This window comes from Bufo gargarizans, chromosome 11 (assembly GCF_014858855.1).
Source record: "Bufo gargarizans isolate SCDJY-AF-19 chromosome 11, ASM1485885v1, whole genome shotgun sequence".
Taxonomy (NCBI): Eukaryota; Metazoa; Chordata; class Amphibia; order Anura; family Bufonidae; genus Bufo; species Bufo gargarizans.
Window position 1 is genome coordinate 76,629,914 of NC_058090.1, and position 21,240 is coordinate 76,651,153.

The following is a 21,240-nucleotide window of genomic DNA, read 5'->3' on the forward strand; positions in this document are numbered from 1 at the left end:
CTCGCCTGTGCTGCTGAGGAGAACACTGTACGCGCGCTGACAATTTCTGGTAATTGGATAGTTTGTTAGTTGGCCAGAGTACTGGCAGTTAGCGTTTTGAAAAAAAAAATAAGGAAAAATATACAACAATAATATATACCGTATTTTTCGCCATATAAGACGCACCCTCCCCCAAAAGTGGTGGAAAAATAGCACTGCGTCTTATGGGGCGAATGCTGCAATTTTACACTGATATATTGCTGCCTGCTGCACAGCGCGGCCGGCATGTGTATCAGCGGGAGGGAGGAGGGTTTGGGGGCCGGCATCTCGTTTTGTGATGGCAGCGGGGCCCGCTTACTGTAGTAATCATATAGGCAATGTTAATTCATCTCCAATCCAGGCTGTAGTACGGTACTTACTACTAACATCCATAGCAAGCAGGAGGCCGGGCGAGCGGGCGGGAGCTGACAGCGTAACTCACTACATCACGGGCCTGCTCTGCCCACTTTATAAATGAAGCAGGCAGCCCCTCTATTGGGGGTCATTCACTACACAGGGACACTGTTATGGGGGGAAACTATGGATGACACATAGCATAAGATGCTATGTGTCATCCACAGATTCTCCCCCCCCCCCCATAGCAGTGTCATGCACTCCCCAGATGCCCCCATAATAGTGTCATCTGTCATCCACAGACCACCTGTAGTTCAAAACCCACCAAAAGCACACCTTTCTGATTCAATTTTTTTCCCTTATCTCAGTCCTCAAAAACCTAGGTGCGTCTTATAGGGAGAAAATACGGTATATAAAATGTTTAAAAAAAAAGTTGTAGTTTGCATCATATAAAATGGCTGAGCGTATGTATGCGGCAGAGGAGGCATACGCATTTATCTGTTCTGATACAGAAAGTGCAAGCGATGCAGAACTGTTTCAAATTTCGTCATCGTCCACTAACACTAGTGATGCCGAGCCTGGCACTAGCGCCAGTGACCCCGAATGGATGCCCACAGAGTCATATGCTCCGTCTGTTCCAGAATTTAATTCTGTCACAGGCATCCGTCAGAGGAACTGGTACATTTGATGGTTGAGCCGACCAATTTATGCGCTGCTCAATTTATCGGTAGTCACCCCACCTCATGTTGCGCCAAGAATAGCGTATGGTGCCTGTTGTTGTGGCGGCCATTTTAAAATTTTGGGGGAAATAAAGGGCCTTTGCAATGGGGACGTCTTACTTGTAAAATATTGAGACAAAAAAGATGTCCTCATAATGACCTCTATACATACAGACAGTAACAGCCCTGTGCGGGGCACAAATACCACGTCCGTCAGCCTGTCTGCATACAGGATTACAAACCAAAAAAGACAAGGTGGCATTAGCAGGAGGTGCTCAAACCCACATGCAGTCGTGCATATATATAGGGGAGCAAATCCTGCACTTGTGGCCCGTTGCTAATGGCGATCCCCAGCAATATGCATACGGTGGAGGATGCCCGCGGCGAACCACAAGTACCACAATAGACATCTCACACAAGGTAACAAGTGCGGATGTAATAATCAATATAACAATATAACAAAACAACAACAAATACAGGTGCACTCTGTGGTCTCACTAAACCCTCAAACTGATTTTAAAATTGAGAGATTAGTCAACATGTCCTACTGTGTAGAACATGTCTAAGCCCGGGCACCACGTCAAGGTTTCTCAAGTAGCCCAGGACCTAACGCTCTCCTACCTGCGCCGTATGGGCGATACCAGGAGCCAGTGGGCAAATTACAGGAGCATGAGGCCGACTCACAAACAGCTCACCAGTTACCTCCTGCATGTAGCCATGCTTGCAATGGGAGGAGGGAGGAGTCTGTGAGTCCCACTCAAGACTGACTGATATGGCCCAGGCCATATCAGGTCCTGGGCTACTTGAGAAACCTTGACGTGGTGCCCGGGCTTAGACATGTTCTACACAGTAGGACATGTTGACTAATCTCTCAATTTTAAAATCAGTTTGAGGGTTTAGTGAGACCACAGAGTGCACCTGTATTTGTTGTTGTTTTGTTATATATATATATATATATATATATGCATACAGGATTACAATAAATATATGGGTGCGGTGGACCGTGCAGCCCTATAGCGCGGTCAGGAAATCCCGCATTTGGTATAAGAAACTTGCAGCCCACCTTATGCAAGTAGCCCTGTATAATTCTTTTGTCATGTTCCAAAACGCAGGGAACCAAGGAACATATCTTGATTTTCAAGAACAAAGCATTAAAAATGTAATATTTGGAGAGCAGCGCCAGGATAGCAGTGGGGTAGCGTCCTCTAGTCATGCCAGCAGAATTATCCCAGGGCAACGCTTCCCATCGGAGGTGCCCCCTACTGCGAAAAAAAAGCAGAGCCCAAAAGAGATGTAGGGTCTGTTACAAGAATGGGATACGGCGGGATACCACATATCAATGTGACACCTGTCCAGATAAGCCTGGACTTTGCATTAAGCAGTGTTTCCGCATTTGCCATACTACCCTAGATGAATTATTTCATCAATTTACATTTTTTATATATATATATATTTTTTTAACTTCTTTTGGCCATTTTTAATTTATTATGCAATCCATTGAGTTTTAACACTCCACATTTCATTCTATTATTAGCCAATTATAATTTTGGAAAATTAGACACCCCTAGATGAATACCATAAAATAATAAAATTCTCACTACACCCCTAGATGAATACTTTAGGGGTGTAGTTTCCAAAATGGGGTCACATTTTTTGGGTACCTCAGGGTAACTTCAAATGCGACACAGCGCCTGAAAATAATTCCAGTGAAATCTGCCCTCCAAAAACCATATTGTGCTCCATCTGTTCTAAGCTCTGCCGTGTGCCCGTACAGCAGTCGACAACCACATATGGGGTGTTACTGTAAACTGCAGATTCAAGGTAATATATATTGAGTTTTGTTTGGCTGTTAACCCTTGCTGTGTTACAGGAAAAAATTTATTTAGGCCCCTTTCACACGGGCGAGATTTCCGCGCGGGTGCAATGCGTGACGTGAACATATAGGGCTGTGCACACGAGCAGTGATTTTCACGCATCACTTGTGCGTTGCGTGAAAATCGCAGCATGCTCTATATTCTGCTTTTTATCACGTAGGCCCCATAGAAGTGAATAGGGCTGCGTGAAAATCTAAAATGGTCCTTAACCACCTCCCGTCCGCCCGTTGACTATAAACGTCCGGGAGGTGGATCTCTTGTTCTGAATGGACGTTTCTGAACGTCTATTCAGAGATGGCAGCTGCACGCTAATCGTGCAGCTGCAAGGCGGGGGACCCACTGTCAGTGACAGTTTTCAGGTGTCCCTGCCTTCTAGATCGGGGGCCGGGAGAGTGCAGGAGCTGTTGGCTCTTCCATAGACCTCGATCAGCCCTGCACTGAGGCTGTACAGCGCTGTATTCTGCTCTACTGCCTCTCTGGGGGTGTATTTCCCCTGTAACTGGGGCTACTATTTCAGCCCCAGTTACAGGGGAAATCAATAGTGGGGGAAAAAAAGTGAAGTTAAATGTCCCCCAAAGTCTTGTATGACCTTATGAGGGACGCAAAGTGTAAAATTAAAAAAATTAAAAAAAAGTTTCACATGTAAAAAAAGAAAAAAAATCCCCCAAGTAAGGAATAAAAAAATGTTAAAAATAGAAAAAATGCTCTATTATTGTGTGTATTTTTTACACAACACAGGCCCCATAGAAGTGAATGGGGCTGCGTGAAAATCGTTAGCATCCGCAAGCAAGTGCGGATGCAGTGCAATTTTCACGCATGGTTGCTAGGAGATGATCGGGATGGGACATCATTATTATTTAATAATAGCATTCTTAAAGGGGTTGTCCGGGTTCAGAGCTGAACCCGGACATACCTCCATTTTCACCCCGGCAGCCCTCCTGACTTGAGCATCGGAGCAGTTCATGCTCCGATGTTCTTCTTTGCTCTGCACTAAATCGCGCAGGGCAAAGGCATTTTTTGGAGATCCGGTGACGTACCGGGGCTCTCCATGGGGCTGCCAGGAAGCCCGGTGACGTCGCCAGCACTGATGGGCAGGATTTAGCGCTGCTCTAGCCAGGTAAATGAGGGATGGAGGGGTTAGAAAAAAATGTATATATTAAACTCACCTTAGCCACTTGTTTGCGCTGTCCGCCTTCTCTTCTTTCTTTTTCTTTGATGACCTGGGATGAAAAGGACCTTTGGTGACGTCACTGCGCTCATCACGTGGTCCATCACATGATCCATCACCATGGTGATGGATCATGTGATTAGCGCAGTGATGTCACCAAAGGTCCTTTTCCTTCCAGGTCATCAAAGAAGAAGAGAAGTCGGGCAGCGCGAACAAGTGAGTTTAATTTATAAAAAAAAATTTTTTAACCCCTTCATCCCTCATTTACTTAGCATTCTGTATTAAGAATGCTATTATTTTCCCTTATAACCATGTTATAAGGGAAAATAATACAATCTACAGAATTCAGTGAAGAAGTCTGGGTACCACATGCCACACACATTAAAACGCTTTGCACTCGCGGGGAAAAATCGTGCATTTTCCCGCAACGCCCATGTGTAAGAGGCCTAAAACATAATTTTTTGGGTTTAAAAAATTCTGTTATTGTGTAAAACTTTAATAAATAAGAAAAAGTATACATATTAGGTATCGCCACGTCCGTAACAATCTGCTCTAAAAATGGCACATGACCTAACCCCTCAGATGAACACTGTAAAAATAAATAGATAAAAACTGTGCTAAAACAACAAATTTTTTGGTCTCCTTGCCCCATAAAGTGTTAAAATTAATGATCAAAAAATCATATGTACCCAAAAATGGTACCAATTAAAACTTCAACTCTTCCTGCAAAAAACGAGCCCCTGCACAAGACGATCGGCAGAAAAATAAAAATAAAATATGGTGTTCATGGAGACACAAAAACATAATTTTTTTTCAAAAATGCTTTATTATGTAAAACTGAAACAAAGAAAGTAGACATTTGATATCAATGCGTTCGTAACAACCTGCTCTATAAAAATAGCACATGATCTACTCTGTAGATGAATGTTGTAAAAAAATAAAAACAGTGCCAAAACTTGCCTCACAAAAAATGTAATCTAGAGCAATTAAAAATCATATGTACCCCAAAATAGTACCAATACAACTGGCACCTTATCCCCTAGTTTCCAAAATGGGGTCACTTTTTGGGATTTTCTACTGTAAGGGTGCATCAGGGGGGCTTCAAATGGGACATGGCATCTAAAAACTAGTTCAGCAAAATCTGCCTTCCAAAAACCATATGGCGCTCCTTTTCTTCTGCGCCCTGCCGTGTGCCCTTACATCAGTTTACGACCACATATGGGATGTCACTGTAAACCGCAGAATCAGGGTAATAAATATTGAGGTTTTTTTGGCTGTTAACCCTCGATGTGTTTAAAGAAAAGAAATGGATTAAAATTGAAAATTTGCCCAAAAAGTGAAATTTCAAAATTTGATCTTTATTTTCCTTTAATTCTTGTGGAACACCTAAGGGGTTAACAAAGTTTGTAAAATCAGTTTTAAGTAACTTGAGGGGTGTAGTTTCTACAATAGGGTCATTTATGAGGGGGGGGGGGGGGGTTATCCACTATGTAAGCCCCACAAAGTGACTTCAGACCTGAACTGGTCTTTAAAAAGTGGGTTTTAGCAATTTTCTTAAAAATTTTAAGAACTGTTTCTAAAATTCTAAGCCTTCTAACGTCCTAAAAAAATTAAATGACATTTACAAAATGATGCCAACATAAAGTAGACATATGGGGAATATTAAGTAATAAATATTTAATGAGGTATCACTTTCTGTTTTAAAAGCTGAGAAATTGAAATGTAGAAAATTGCTAATTTTTCAACGTTTTTGGTAAATTTTGGGATTTTTTTTTATAAATAAAGGTGAAATATATTGACAAAAATTTATGACTATCATGAAGTACAATGTGTCACGAGAAAACAATCTCTGAATCGCTTGGATAAGTAAAAGCATTCCAAAGTTATTGCTACATAAAGTGACACGTCAGATTAGCAAAAATCAGTCTGGTCACGAAGGTGCAAAATGGCCCGGTCATTAAGGGGTTAATCTCGTGAAAGTTTTGTTTGATTCTTAAGGTTTGTTTTTCTTTAGTTTTATTTGTGCAGAGACTTTTTAGCTGTTACTATGTCACTCCAGATTGGCCTTCATACGCTGAAATAAAGCAGCTGGTTTGCCGGCCGTACAGTCTCTCCCAACTTTATAATAAACCGCCACATTTGGCTCGGCAGAATTTACATGTAATTCATTAGGGAAGCGGAGATATGTGGCTGCCAGACACATCTGGCACCACCTATGTCCAAGCAAAACAGAGTTTGGTCGGCAAAGTCCCGTGCATCACGTCAGGGGGGCCATCGAGCTGTAATGTCAGGGGGCCCGCTGATTAATGTAAAAAATGAAAATCAGACGTCATATAATACATGACTGTCTCTTTCTAACTGGAACCAGCCCTGTACCTCACATGGATCCAGAGATCTCCAGATTCATTGCTCTGCTAGATTTATTTCAAGCTGATTGGTCATTAGTATAAAAATCCTGGAAAACCCCTTTAAGGACTACATGAATAGGACCGCCTACACTGACCTGCCTACACCCCTACGCTGTGCTGCCATAAAGCTCCACTGGATCAGATTGTTGGACTCACAAACTCGTGCGCACATAATCGAGAGGACCTCACGCAGAGCTCATGAGTCCTCTCAATCTAATTCACTGGCGTTTTGGGGTGGGGGGTATCGGCATAAAAAGTATTAATTGGAGGTCATTTAGTACTGCAGGTGGTAGTGATAAATTGAAATTACTGACTTACAGAACTATGTAAACCCCCCCCCCCCCCTCCGAAAAGTTTAAAAATTAATATTGCCATCTGTAATCACTAGAACTAGTTTGAATGTTGTTTTTTTGATTAGCGTGCTTTACAAAAAAGGGCTAAAAAATGATACCATGATACCAAAAATGGTACTAGTTAAAACATCAACTCACATGGCACCATCAATAAAAAAATTCAAATATTCTGGTCCCTGGATGACGCTACATAAATACATTTTTTAAGTGGTGTCATTGTGCAAAAGTTGTAAAACATAAATAAAACACTACATACGTTTTGTATCGCTCTAATCCTCGACCCAGAGGATGAAATGAATGGTGAATGTTGTATACAAAAAAAAAACAATGGCAGAATGTTTTTCCAGTCCTGCCCTTCAAAAACATGTGTATGTGTCACAGAGTGTCATTAGGAAATTGTTATGCAAAAAACAAAGTTGCTAAATCGACAAACGAAAAAAGTTTTGGCCCTTTGCATGCAATGATGAAAAAAAATTGAAACAAAAATTGTCTAGACATGAAGGTCCAAAATAGGCTAGTTACTGGTTAACAGGATTTTTTGGAACTCTTTTGGTCCTGAAAACCTACCTTGAAGAGGACCTTTCACCGGTCCTGATGTTACAATGTAAGTACCTGGCAGTGTAGGGCATATTGAGGAGATGTGATATCGCTTATTTTTTTTCTGATGGGCTTCTCCATTCCCCCGTTGTGGTTTCCCTCCCTGCTTGCTAATCCATACCATCGGTACAGGGAGGAGGATACAGCCATGTTTCTCAGTGGTCTTCTCCCTGGCTGTGAGCTGGTTAATCACAGTGGACAAGAGGGGCTTTTTTTCTGCCTGGCTGTGAGCTGGCCAATCGCAGCTCAGAAGGAGATGCCCACTCAGAAACACGGCCGTCTCCTCTTCCCTGTACCAATAGTATGGATTAGCATACAGGGCGGGAATCCAGAACAGGGGGATCGGGGCAGCCCATTGGAAAAAAAAACTAAGCGATGTCACATCTTCTCAATATGCAATACACTGCCAGGTACTTACATTGTAATGTCAAGACCGGTGAAAGGTCCTCTTTAAAGGAGAGACTTTTTAAAGGGGTTTTTCGGGTTCTTAGCTTTATCCTCATTTTCACCCAGGCAGGCCCTCTGACATGAGCATCGGAGCATTTCATGCTCTGATGCTCTCCCTTGCCCTGCGCTGAATCGCGCAGGACATGTGCTGTTTGTTTGTTTATATTTTTTACACTGCTAGGCAGAGACTTCTGCCTAGCAGTGTTCCCGGTGACGTCACTGGCACAGATGGGTGGGCTTTACTGCTGCCCTAGCCGATTTACAGGCTACGGCAGAGCTCAAGCCTGCCCATTAAAGCCATGCCCACATACCCAAGTCTGTGTGACACCTGAAAACCCTATGATAGTCAGGGGACACGACCACCGGCTCCCTGCACTTAAGGCCTCTTTCAGACCGGCGTTGCGGGAAAATGTGTGGGTGCGTTGCGGGAACACGCGCGATTTTTCCGTGCGAGTGCAAAACATTGTAATGCATTTTGCACTCGCATGAGAAAAATCGCGCGTGTTTGGTACCTGAACTTCTTCACAGAAGTCCGGGCTTGGGATCGGTGTTCTGTAAATTGTATTATTTTTCCTTATAACATGGTTATAAGGGAAAATTAATAGCATTCTGAATACAGAATGCATAGTACAATAGCGCTGGAGGGGTTAAAAAAAATATATAATAATTTAACTTGCCTTAGTCCAGTTGATCGCGCAGCCCGGCTTCTCATCTGTCTCCTTTGCTGAACAGGACCTGTGGTGAGCATTCATTGCAGGAACAGGACCTGTGGTGACGTCACTCCGGTCATCACATGATCCATCACCATGGTAAAAGATCATGTGATGGATCATGTGATGACCGGAGTGACGTCACCACAGGTCCTGTTCAGCAAAGGAGACAGACGAGAAGCCGGGCTGCACGATCAACTGGACTAAGGTGAGTTAAATTATTTTATTTTTAACCCCTCTAGCGTTATTTTACTATGCATTCTGTATTCAGAATGCTATTATTTTACCTTATAACCATGTTATAAGGGAAAATAATGATCGGGTCTCCATCCTGATCGTCTCCTAGCAACCGTGCGTGAAAATCGCACCGCATCCGCACTTGCTCGCGGATGCTTGCGATTTTCACGCAACCCCATTCATTTCTATGGGGCCTGTGTTACGTTAAAAACGCACAAAGAGGAGCATGCTGCGATTTTCACGCAACGCACAAGTGACGCGTGAAAATCACCACTCATGTGAACAGCCCCACAGAAATTAATGGGTCGGGATTCAGTGCGGGTGCAATGCGTTCAACTCACGCATCGCATCCGCGTGGAATACTCGCCCGTGTCAAAGGGGCCTAATACGGACGGAGTCAGGGTCACCTAGAATCAAGCCAGCAAGGAAACGCAATAAAGTAAAGGACTTATCTGCGCAAACAGCAGAAGCAGCCTCCAGCAGTGAACGCTTCATCCAGGAAGTAGTATAAACCGCAAAGTGAGGCAGTATGGGAGGGAATATAAAGGAAGACGATTAGTTTAAATAAGTGACACCTGGCAGAAGGAAAGGAGATGAGAAAGTGAAACCAAAACAAAGAACATCATACAAGAGGTAGAGAAGAACATCTGCCAGACCTTTTTACAGAACTGGCGGTGACAACTAGGTTTTAAGTAGAAAACATTCCGATTTACTAACATACGTCTTGTTTTCCTCTACTTCCTATTTCCTGACTGCTGCAGTGATGTAAATATTTTGCTTGCTCTGGAGTTGCCATGGTAGCGTCAACTAGAGTAACCTTTGCCCTTCACTTAGAAAAACACATTCATAAAAGTAGAGGTCACGCGACGGTTTTCAGGATATCGGAGGACGGAGGGAAAACCAAAATAAGGTGTATATTAGGAAACCTCGTTATTCTCAAATCTGTTTAACATTAATTGCTATATGTTACACACTATGGTACCCCTTTAAATTGTTAGTGTGGAAAGTGTGCCATATGTTTATAGATGTGGGATATGTCCATAGGGTCCAGTGCACTTTTACTGTGTGGCTGACCTCCTGTGAACCACTTGATTGCATCATCACCGATCATATCTCTCCCCTCACATCTCCACCCTCCTTGATTGTCTGTATGTCCTTGTATGCACACAGCGCTGCTCAAGAAATAATTTCTGCCTAATCCAAGAGACTAGAAGTGCAGGGGTATTATAGGAGTCCCTCCTGTGATTAGCTGCAGTTATAAAACTCCCCCGACTCCTAATGTGTCTATAATAACTGTGTGCAGAATACCCAGTGTATTCTGAGAGACGCAGCTTCACACTGCTCTCCTGCTTCTTGTAAGAACTGATAGAAAAGCCTATCACAAGCAGCAGGCAGGGGAGACGGGCTGAAGCTGTGTCGCATAGAATAGACAGTGATGTCACTGATCCATCACTAGCTGACCGTAATTTGATGAAAATCCACTCCAGGGGCATGATGGGAAATGTAGGGTATATATATATAGAGAACCATATTTGAGGGGGGAAATGACAAAGATTGGAGACAACTTGTAAATGACACTTCAACTAAGGTCTGCATTATTTTTTAATAATAGCCTAGCTCAGGCATGCTCAACCTGCGACTCCAGCTGCTGCTAAACTACAACTCCCAGCATTCCCGGACAGCGTACAGCAGGGCATAGTGGGAGTTGTAGTTTTACAACAGCTGGAGGGCTGCAGGTTGAGTATACTGTATACACAGCAGCCTGTCGGTCATCGGCCTGAGGGGAGCGCTCACATCATGAATACATTGGATTCATAACGGAGTCCGCTGTGTCCTTCCAGAGCTCCCATTAGGCCTCATGCTGACGACCATCTGTATTGTGCAGTCCACAAACTGCGGATCCGTAAAATATGGATACCGCCCGTGTTGCATCCGCTTTTATTGTGGACTCGTTGACTTCAATGTTTCCGTGGTGTGCATTTGTGTGTTTTCTGCATCCGCTTGTCCGTTCCTCAAAAAGATAGAATATGCCTGCAAAATGCAGACCACAGACCCATTGAAGTGAATGGGGCCACAAAAAAATTAAATGGCCAGCGGCACACGGACCGCATTCGTGATTTGCAGAATGCAAAATGGATACGGTAGTGTGCATGAGGCCTTAGTCAGCACAGAATATTATTTGTCACCTGTTGACTTATAAAGGGGTCTATTGGGGTATGAAACCTGCTGACAGTCCATAAACAGGGACCCCACAAAAGGACTGATGGGGGTCCCTGCAGCCGAGCTGCACATTTCAATGGTATTTGTCACAAGGGGAGCACCTTTACCTTAGCGGCTACAACATTCCCATTATAGAGAACACCTGCTCCCATGATGGGGTTGGGGGTAGGACCTGCCTGTCAGTCCCTTCTCTTACTACCCTTATCCCCCCAGTTGGCATCATGTCGTCTTATCACCAGTACGGATAAGACCGCCATGCCGTCTTAAGGATTCTCTGCAGTGCATCCGCGCTCTCTCCGTCCTATATTTCACTTCCCTCCTGTCCTCAAAGCCTGAGGCATTTTCTGCATCAACATCTGTTGCAGAGCTTTAGTGCCGTTACCACGTGAAAGGTCCTTAATTATTAACCCTGTGTGGGCAGGAGAGGTACGAGCAGCGCCTCCACAGAGCCAGGAAGAGCCAAGTACCCTATAGAGTTAATGTGCATGAAATACTTGGAGAATTGTGATTTATTCATAAAGCTTGTGGTGGGAGAGGAGCAGCGTGTGAATTTGTTAGGCATAGCCGCCTATCTCCGTCTGTCTCTGTGTGGTCGTCTGGTCTGCTTAGGACTGCCGAAAGGGCATCGAAACTGGGGCACAATGCCGAACAATAGAATATTTGTGTTTCTCATTTTGATTATGGAAAAGGGGGACACCGTTTTATAGCGCCGTAATAGGGGTTTCGTTATTCCCCCGTGTGAATGGAGCGGTGTACAGGTGTGACCAGCGCTCCATTGGGATATGTGGGGCGGCTGAATACAACAGTGATAATAAAAGTGAATGGAGCGCTGGCCACGCACTTGCACTACAGCGCCGTTCATGCAGAGGACTTATGGACACCCAGTCTCATTCTCCGCAGTCGGACCCCCAGTGATGATACATTTATCACATAAGCGGTGGACAGGCACTTTCACTACAGCGCCGTTAATTCAAGGCACTCAGGGGCCGCTCGTTCTCGTTCTCAGCATTTGGCCAATTTCATGTCGCCTGCCAACTATGCAAATGAATGGCCATCCATGGGTTCATCACATAGAGGGGGGTCATGAGTGGGGTACCTGACTCGCCATTTGGAAGCTGTCGTCATAAGAACTCTTGGCCGCCGCCAGTAGAGGTGATCTGTATACTGCCATGTACTGTCGATATTCCCTTGATCAGGAACTGCAAACAGGTCAGTCCCGAGTGCGAGTGGGGAGTGTTTTAGGAAAAAGCTTCCCCCTCCTTTCGCTTTAACTAATCATGGCGGCTGAAATAATAAAAAGCAGCTTCTTTGTGGGGGATCGCCACCAGGATAGTCCGGGGAGCACCAAGCCGCTGAATCACGCTCCATATTTTATATTTACAGGCAGACAAAAGAGCACACCACAATGCACTGGAGCGCAAGCGCAGGGACCACATCAAGGACAGCTTTCACAGCCTAAGAGACTCCGTACCTTCACTCCAAGGCGAAAAGGTGAGCTGAACATCGTATTCGAATGTGTGATATGTAAGGGTTAGGCTAGTTTCACATCTGCTGCTGTCCTCCGGCCAGACAAAAACAGTTGCGTGAAGTAGTTTTTGTCCAGCCGATTCCCAACAACGTGGCCGGTCTTCTGGGGTCCGGTGGGCAGTCGGCAGTATCTGGAAATGCAGAATCCGGAGAACTCCAGCTGTCTGCCGGGACAGCCTGCCGCAGATGTGAAACTAGCCTTAGCGCTTAGACCTTAGAGGACATGTCCCCTCTCCTGACATCCGTTTTAGTAACGACTTGCATTCCCCATGTAATAACAATTCTGGAGCATCTCTTCTTACGACTCTATGATCTTCCATTCCTTTTTTCTATTTGTAGTAGAAGTTTATTAATGATTTGCAGACAAGGTTGGTGGATATTACCATGTTAGGGGGTCTGAGAATATCCAGTCAGTTCTGCTGGTGTCAGACTGTGCATGGACACCCCCCCAACTGGTTACACTCATCTGAACCTTCATTAGAAACTGCTGGCATTTCCTTCATAACTTGTGGATGGAACAACACAGCAATGGTGTAAGAATAGATGCTCCAGAATTGCAATTACATGGGGAACTGCAAGTAGTTACTAAAACAGACAGAGGTTAAAATTAGATGGTATTAGGCAGTCAGCAGTTTTGACTCGTCACGGTGATAGGGGGAGCAGTGTGAGCATACCTGGGGCGATGCTGATGCAGATTGCATGACCACAAGTGCCATGGAGGCGGTCGCCCTCAGCTCTGTGCACTGAACACCTCGTCAGCCCCTCCCCTCTGCTGTGAGTGACGGCTCTCGCTGTTTCCTGATTGGATGAAAGAGCTGTCACACAGAAGGGCGGGGCTGGCGGAGTCTTCAGGGGCACTGAGCGCATCGCGGGACTAAGAGTTGGATTTTTTTAGTCCTACAACCTATATGATCCTCGCCCCAGGTATGGCTTTACACTGCTCCCCTGTCACCTACATGGCGCGGTCAGCAGTATTGAGGGGTCAAACCTGCTGATAGACTCTCTTTAAACCCCAGAAGCTTTGATTTCAAATGCGGGTGTAACACTTATATTTGAAGTCTGGGAGCAGCATTGAAATTTGTAGTTCCTGGTTGTGTCTGTGTGTAAGGGAGGTGGGGGGAGGGGTATGATGCAAGTAACGGCAGGAGTCAAACAGCACGTTTTACTTTCGTTTTCATTTTACAATCATCGGGAGGGGTTTGAACAAACACGCGATCATTCATTCCACACCCGCCTTTCTATGTCTTAATTAATCTGACAGACATTAAAGGGGTTGTCCAGCTTTTATTAAGTGATGGCCTGTCCTTAAAATAAGCCATCATTAGCTGATCAGCTTCGGCCTAACATCCAACACCCCTGCCGATAAGCTGTGCCGCCGAATCTCCAGCACTGACTCACGGAAGTCGGTGGTATCTGTGCTGCAGCGATGATCTGTGTAGTTTTAGCGCTGGACTTACTCCTATACAGGTGATCGGTGGGGGTTCGGGGTGTCAGACCCCTGTCAATCAGCTAGTGATGGCCTCTCAGTGTAGGCTCGGTGTATATGCTAGGAGAACCTTCCGCCATATACGCCAAATAACTGCATCCCTTATTTGTAGCTGCACAAATCCTTTGCATTCTCTCCGGGAAGCAGGCAGGTTCTCCATGCCATGCAGTGTCCTCCATAAAGCATATGTAGACTTGGCCTCAGACTAGGTTCATGCCAGCTTTGAGAATTGTTCTCATCGGGACACTTTGAATATCATGTCTGTACACTTGCATATGTCCGCCATTGACTCACATTGGAAAAGTATGGACTTCTTTTTGTGTTAGAAGCATAGTGGACTAGGCTGATCCGCACAGTGACGGTGATGTGATCCCATATTCCAGACAATCATATGGCAATTAAATTGGTGTTCCGGGACCTAGTACGTTAAACACCTGTAGGAGAAAGTTTGTAATATACTTAATCACTCTGAAGTTGCGTGGATCAGCCACATGGGAACCGGGCCACGTGACACTCCTCTTCTGAAAATCCTAGATCCACCGACGTCACATCCTTTACTAAGTTTTTGGCCTCTGGGCTTCGGATGGGATGTCGTAATTCTGTGGACGGGACCAGAACTGTAGCTCTCCCTGGTCCAAGCGAAGATAAGATGGATTCAGGATTTTGTGTATGCGCCATGAAGAGGAATAGTTCTTGTGCCGCCAAAAGCTCAGACTGGAAACCTGGTAAAGGGTGCGACCACAGCGGAAGCTGGATCCTCAGAAGAGGAGTGTCACATGACCACGTTCCACGCACCTTCGGAACAAAGTATATTACAAACTTTCTCCTGCAAGTGTGTTCTGTGTAATTAAGGTGGCTTTGAGGGACTCGCTGGGTCCTGGAAAACCCCTTTTAACACTTTTTTTTTTTTGGATTACGTCTAGGTAACAGCTTATGGACAGGTTGGTATTCGTTAACTGAACGGTATTGGTCTAGTGACAACTTTTCATTAACTTAGGAGGAATAATGTTGATAAAAGTGGTCAGGTGTAACCCTTTTACTTCATCCCTTCAAGGCTTCACGGGCTCAAATACTGGACAAAGCAACAGAATATATACAGTATATGAGAAGGAAAAATCACACACACCAGCAAGACATCGATGACCTAAAGAGACAAAACTCTCTGTTAGAACAACAAGGTATGGACGTGTATTCCAGGAGGTTCACAAGGTCCATCCTGAGGTTTTCCGCGTCTGGACATGTCCCCTACTCCAGGGCTGCATCACAAGCATCTCTTCCAGCCTAATAGTGCTCTGTATTGGGGAGGGGCAAGAACCCCAAAATAGCTGTCCACTGATGGGTGTCTGTGGTGTGGCTGTAGTCTTGTTTTGCATGGAGCATAGTCTGTAGTCAGCACCTTAGGGTGCCTTCACACAGTAATTTTCATCTTTGCCTCCCATTGACCATTGCTTGTAAATAAGACCTATACATCAGCTCGGTCTCCCTAATGAGTCTCCCAAGGACATGGAACAACCCCTTAAGGGTACCTTCGCACACTGCAGATTTTATTGCAAAATTTCTGAGGCCAACAACCAGAAAGTCACGTGCCAGTGAATCAGATGAATGGAACTAATTTTCAGTTTACGGAAATTTCTGCAGTATAGTCTGCCACGTGTGAAGGCACTATTTCTGGGACCCTGAATACGTCTGGGTTAGGCTAGTTTCACTCTAGCACTCAGAGATCCGGCAGGCTCTGTGGATCCAGCATTGCCGGACGCTTCCTGAATGCCCTATAATGGAGACCGGCCGAGATCCGGCCTCAACCCGGTAAATATGCAGAGAATCGTCTGGACAAGTATTGCTGCGCCAAATCTCCTAACGCTGGTGTGAAACTAGCCTCATTCAGTGCTACGAATATTACTTCATGTAGGCCGCAGCTATGCTTTGATTGGCGGCACAGTTTGATCATGGCTCAAACGTTCAGCCATTGTAAAAACCAGGGCATGTTTTTTGGGGGGACAGGGCCACCAACCTTTAAAGGGGTATTTCAGTGTAATAAAAAAATTTATATTTGTAAGCCCTTAGCAAAATCTATATTTTAGTTATCTACTGTCTTCCAGCATCATTTCCTGGAGACCAGACGTTCAGTAGTTACTTGCTTGCCTCTCAACACATATGAATCAGATTTCACTCTCGCATTTAATCAAGTGACCAACAGGGGGCTTGACTCGCACACGGTGCCGATAGTCGGGCCGATTATCAGGGGCGAGGCTTCTGCAGCCTTCAATGTACTGTGAAACGTAGAAGGTGCAGAAGCCAAACAAGAAACCGTTTTAATAAAAACGTTCAGGTGTCTGTAGCCTTAAAGGGGTTGTATCACGTCAGCAAATGGCATGTATCATGTAGACCAAGTTAATACAAGACACTTTCTAATGTATTTTGTTCCACGCAACATCGGAACAAAGTATATTACAAACTTTCTCTTGCAAGTGTGTTCTGTGTAATTAAGGTGGCTTTGTGGGACTCGCTGGTGCCCAGAAAACCCCTTTAACACTTTATTTTTTGGGGGATTACGTCTAGATAAACAGTCTATGGACAAGTTAGATGTATAGGCTAGGTTTGGTATGTTTTTTTTTTTTTTTGTTTTGTTTTGTTTTTGGCACAGGGCCACCAACTATTAGTCTAGTGACAACTTTTCATTAACTGAAGACAAATAATGATGCCGGCTTTATTTATTTTTCCATCACATTATACCCTTCTTGGTTCCATGGTTACGTCCACCCTGCAGTCCAGCAGTGGTGGCCGTGATTACTATAGGAAAAAGCGCCGACATCTCTGGTGGCTGGTACCATGTGAGAGCACATAGAACAGCACTTTTTCCTGCATTGTGCAAGCACGACCACCTTTGCTGGATTGTAGGGTGGTCGTAACTGTGGAAATGAAAAGTGTATAATGCGATGGATAAATTATTCAAACCAGCAAAGGAGGCAACATGGACAATCACAATACATTAGTAAGTCCCTTGTATTCACTTTCTCTACATGATAAATGCAGTTTGCTGAAGTGGGACAATCCCTTTTAAACGTCTACCAACCTCCTGAAATTTAAACTTGACTTTGCTCCTAAATCCTTATCTGCAGGAACTGTGTGAAACGTGTGTCTTGTAAGCTTGTAGGCCCAGGCCTTCAATTTCTGGGATGAGAAGTAAAGATCTCCCATATTCGATTTGTAGCCATATTGGCTGTCCAGGAGCTGCGTTTGTCTTGGATCCGGTCACTTTGAGAGTCTCCCCACTCATAGTCTTCTTTGGAATCTGTCCCATCCTTCTTACTGTCCAGTGACTGAATTTAGTCCATGCCTGTGGAGACAGATGTGATACGTCACCGTAGTAGTGACATCAACACAAAGGAGGAAATAGCTAACTTCTCCTCTAAAAGGGAACCTGTCATCAGACTATAGCTCCCACCCAAACCACCACCAACCTGTTATCTATCATCATAATCTTCTTTCTTCTCCATAATTAGGAAAAAGATGCCAGTGAGGAGTCATGGGGGTGGAGCTGCTCTCCCAAGGAGTCATGCTGGCCGGTCCTTCTGACCTGATTAACATCCTACAGACGGGTACACCATCACAAGTCCTCTAAAACCACATTTGACACATTCCCAAAGATGTGGCCGCTTCACTGCGCATGTGCTGAATGCCACTTTAGGAGGTTTTTTAACGTCATGGCATTTTAATCAAGCTAGAAGGAGGAGTTCAGCCAGCGTGACTCCTCAGGAGAGCGTCTCTGTCCTCATGACTACTTCACTAGCATCTGGAAGCTTGAATGGAAATTCTTGTTCTACATTATTCAGAAACCGACAGAAGAAAGACGGTTATCATTGTAAACCTGTTGGCGGTTTGGGAGGGGGGGCAGGTTTTTGGGTTTCTGTATTGTTTCACCAATCCACATTTTTGAATATTTGCCCTAAGGTTTCAGAGGTCCATTACTCACCGTCTGATCTGTCTTTACAGTCCGTGCACTGGAGAAAGCGAAATCCAATTCTCGCCTTCAGTCAAACTACTCCTCATCTGACAGCAGCCTTTACACCAATCCCAATGGCAGCACCATATCCGCCTTTGACGGAGGATCCGACTCAAGCTCCGAGTCCGAACCCGAGGAACCCCAAAGCAGAAAGAAGCTACGGATGGAAGCGAGTTAAGCAAACACAAGCAATAAAACCAGCAGCCTGTACCAAGCTTATCCTCGTCAGGCCCTCCTTCGCCCGTAAATAGGCCCTGGTCAACTCCTTTAAGGACTTCTGCCTAATGTTTTTGTTTGTCCAACGCCGCCTTTCCTTTCCCCCCTTATCAGTGAGTTATCGGACAGCATTTTTCTTTTCCCCTCTATATCCCCTCCCCTATATGTTATTTAAACCTCCTTGACACGTCCATGCTCGCCATTATACAGATCTGCACTTGGCGCGTCGTCACTGACGCGTTATTACCCGCAATACTTGTCTGCAGTTTGACCTTCGTACGACAGGTATCACAAGGTGAAGAAAGCAGGTTGGGGAAACCTGAAAAAACACCCAAATACGTGTATTTTATATATATATATTATTTTTTATTTTTTACACAGAGTCATTTACGCTTCCATTAGGATCAGTTTTGCAGAAAAGCGGAGGTGTTGCCGTGCCACGTAAGAAATTCCAAGTACTTGGTGCTGCTGCCGGCGACCTCCTGGCTGATTATTAGCATTAATTTTCAAATTTCTGAATCCATTTGAAAAACGCTTTTTTTTTTTTTTTGCATTTTTATTTTATTGTATTTGCATTTCTTTTCACGTACATCAAATGTCTTCAAATATGGCACCGTAATGAAATTGGGAATGTATTGGTGGTGTCCACTCGTAGTCTGCACAAGGGGTTTGGGATTCTTAGTATTGATTTATACCCTCCGGCCCCCGATCTGTAATGAATCCTGTTCTGCCAAGACCGATATTGCTGCATCCATGGGATCCTATCGAGCAGCGAATGGTGCACTTCCCAACGCCGAGCGTCGTCCATTGTGACGCTCGGGAAGCCCCGGCTTCAGATGTGTCCTCAGACTTTAACTGTATTATACTACTACTTGCATCAAGAAACCTGAGATTTGACCAACTTTCAAATTGAAAACCATTTGTGTGTGTTTCTGTATGTATTTGCCAAATTAAATTTTGTTGTATGTGACAGGAAGTAGTCTTGTGTAGTGTTCAATGCAGAGTATCCGAATGCCGACCGGAGTGTCCTCAGTGGGAGTCTATAGTCACGTGCAGCCCACCCCCTACTTGTAAATCATAGCTCCACTCAATAGAGAGGGGGTTGTTAAAGGGCAGTCCCCCAATATAGTCTGATCGCCTTCGACAGTCAGATCCAGAGCAGGATGATCGGCTGATCAGTGATCGGCTACTTCTGTAGTGTGAAGGGGGCAGCCGCTGACTTTGTGCAGTTTGGATATCGATATAATCCCCCCCCCCCTTCACCCCCGTTCCTAAACTAAGCTTTTTCTGGTATTAGACCATATTGGGGGATTGCTGTTTGAGCAGTTGCCCGTATGTCTTGTAAAAGTCTATTCCAAACTACAGCTTTATGTTGATGTTATTTTTCCAGTTTGTATTTTTTCTTTATTATGTCTTTTTGGAGTGTTTTACATCGTGATGTATTTTGTCTGTGAAATCCGCCATTTGCTAGAGGAGGTTCCCGTCTTAAAGGGGTTGGCCCATCTGCACCTATAGGCTGTCAGTGTCAGATAGGTGCAAATCCCACCTCTGGGATCTGCTCCTTTCTAGAAAGCGGGACCCCCTGAAGTGACGGAGAGCCGCGTGCTCTTCATTCATCACTATGGGAGTTCTGAAAATAGCCACTAGAGCGCGCTCCTCTATTTTCAGAAGTCCCATAGACGTGAATGGATAGTGCACAGTGCAAGCTAATAAATTAAATATTATTTCATGCTCATCATGAAGACTGAATAACACTCCACGCTGCATAGGAAATCTAAATTCTTTCATTGCCCAGTTTGGCTCTTCACCGTGACCTGCCTAGCCGTATCCTGCCGATCATCACCGGATGCCATTGACTATAATGGGATCTGGCTGCTTTCTGGCACCAATGTATGGCTGAAACCTGGGACTCATGCCAGAAAGCAGATAGATCCCATTAAAGCCAATGGGGTCTGGCGTTGAATGGCAGTATTTGGCTAGGCCTGATCCGGTGAACTCCTGCATCGGTTAAAAAGCGGTGTGAACCTACCCTTATTCAGCTGTATTAGGGGTTCTCCTACAGCTCTCCCATACTACTGAATGCTAAAGATGCTTAGTTACTCTGTGTCGTCCCCTTGTTTCCATTACACAACATGACAAGCCAGAGTGACAACCCCTATGGGAGTTGTAGTAGCGGACATTCTGGCCGTCCCAGTAGAGGACTATTACTTGCTGGTAGGGGGGGGGGGCTCTCTGCCCTGGACATCTCCGTACGGCATAGGAATATAAATTCTGGAAAATAAATGAAATGTGGTTGTTCTATATATCGGTATATCTAATATCTTGTAGTATGAGGTGCGCCGTCATGTGACACACAAGCAATGAACTTCTACTGGCTTACAAATCCTCCATTGGGGTCCGCTATTATATAGCATCGGATGAAATCGGTGGCAGCTATTTTCCATTGTAAGTCTGAGAGGACATCCCGGTATGTGTGTCCTACCGGCGTGCATGCTTGAGATATATTACTTCTCCTTCCACATAAGGCAGCATTAGGCCATATTTGTGTCTAGTTGTCAAACACTCGGTCACTGCAGGGTTTTTTTTTTTTTTTTGGTCTGAGCGACTAGAACCACAACTGCCTAAGAGGCGGCCGAGCTTGTCGCTTACATCGTTATTGGTTTGATGTCGATGAATAGATAAATTCTCATTTATTATTTCTTTGCACACATGAAATTCTGTGCCCAGTACAATGATGATACTTTTTATCTTTTGTCCCCCCCCCCCATCTTCGAAATACTAGGTATATTGTACATAAGCCCAATTGGCCATCTCCAATTAATGTTCACCTTTACAATAAAACTATAAATAAAATCTTATTTTATCCTTATAGGACTGCGCTTGATTTTCTTTCGTGGTTATGC

General features: G+C 44.6%; 1 protein-coding gene across 4 annotated transcripts in view; it reads left to right on the forward strand.

Annotated features, from left to right (window-relative positions):
* The window catches only part of MAX (MYC associated factor X), a 33,211-nt gene extending 12,005 nt beyond the window's left edge, over positions 1-21,206 (forward strand). For 2 of the 4 annotated variants that reach the window (XM_044272314.1, XM_044272316.1), the window contains 4 exons: positions 12,489-12,596; positions 15,042-15,059; positions 15,173-15,296; positions 18,112-21,206. In XM_044272314.1, coding sequence (XP_044128249.1) covers positions 12,489-12,596; positions 15,042-15,059; positions 15,173-15,296; positions 18,112-18,299 — 438 coding nt within the window. In that variant the 3' untranslated portion in view covers positions 18,300-21,206. The remainder of the gene's footprint in view (positions 1-12,488; positions 12,597-15,041; positions 15,060-15,172; positions 15,297-18,111) is intronic. The other 2 variants (XM_044272315.1, XM_044272318.1) reach the window with 1 other exon arrangement.
* The last annotated feature ends 34 nt before the right edge of the window (positions 21,207-21,240 follow it).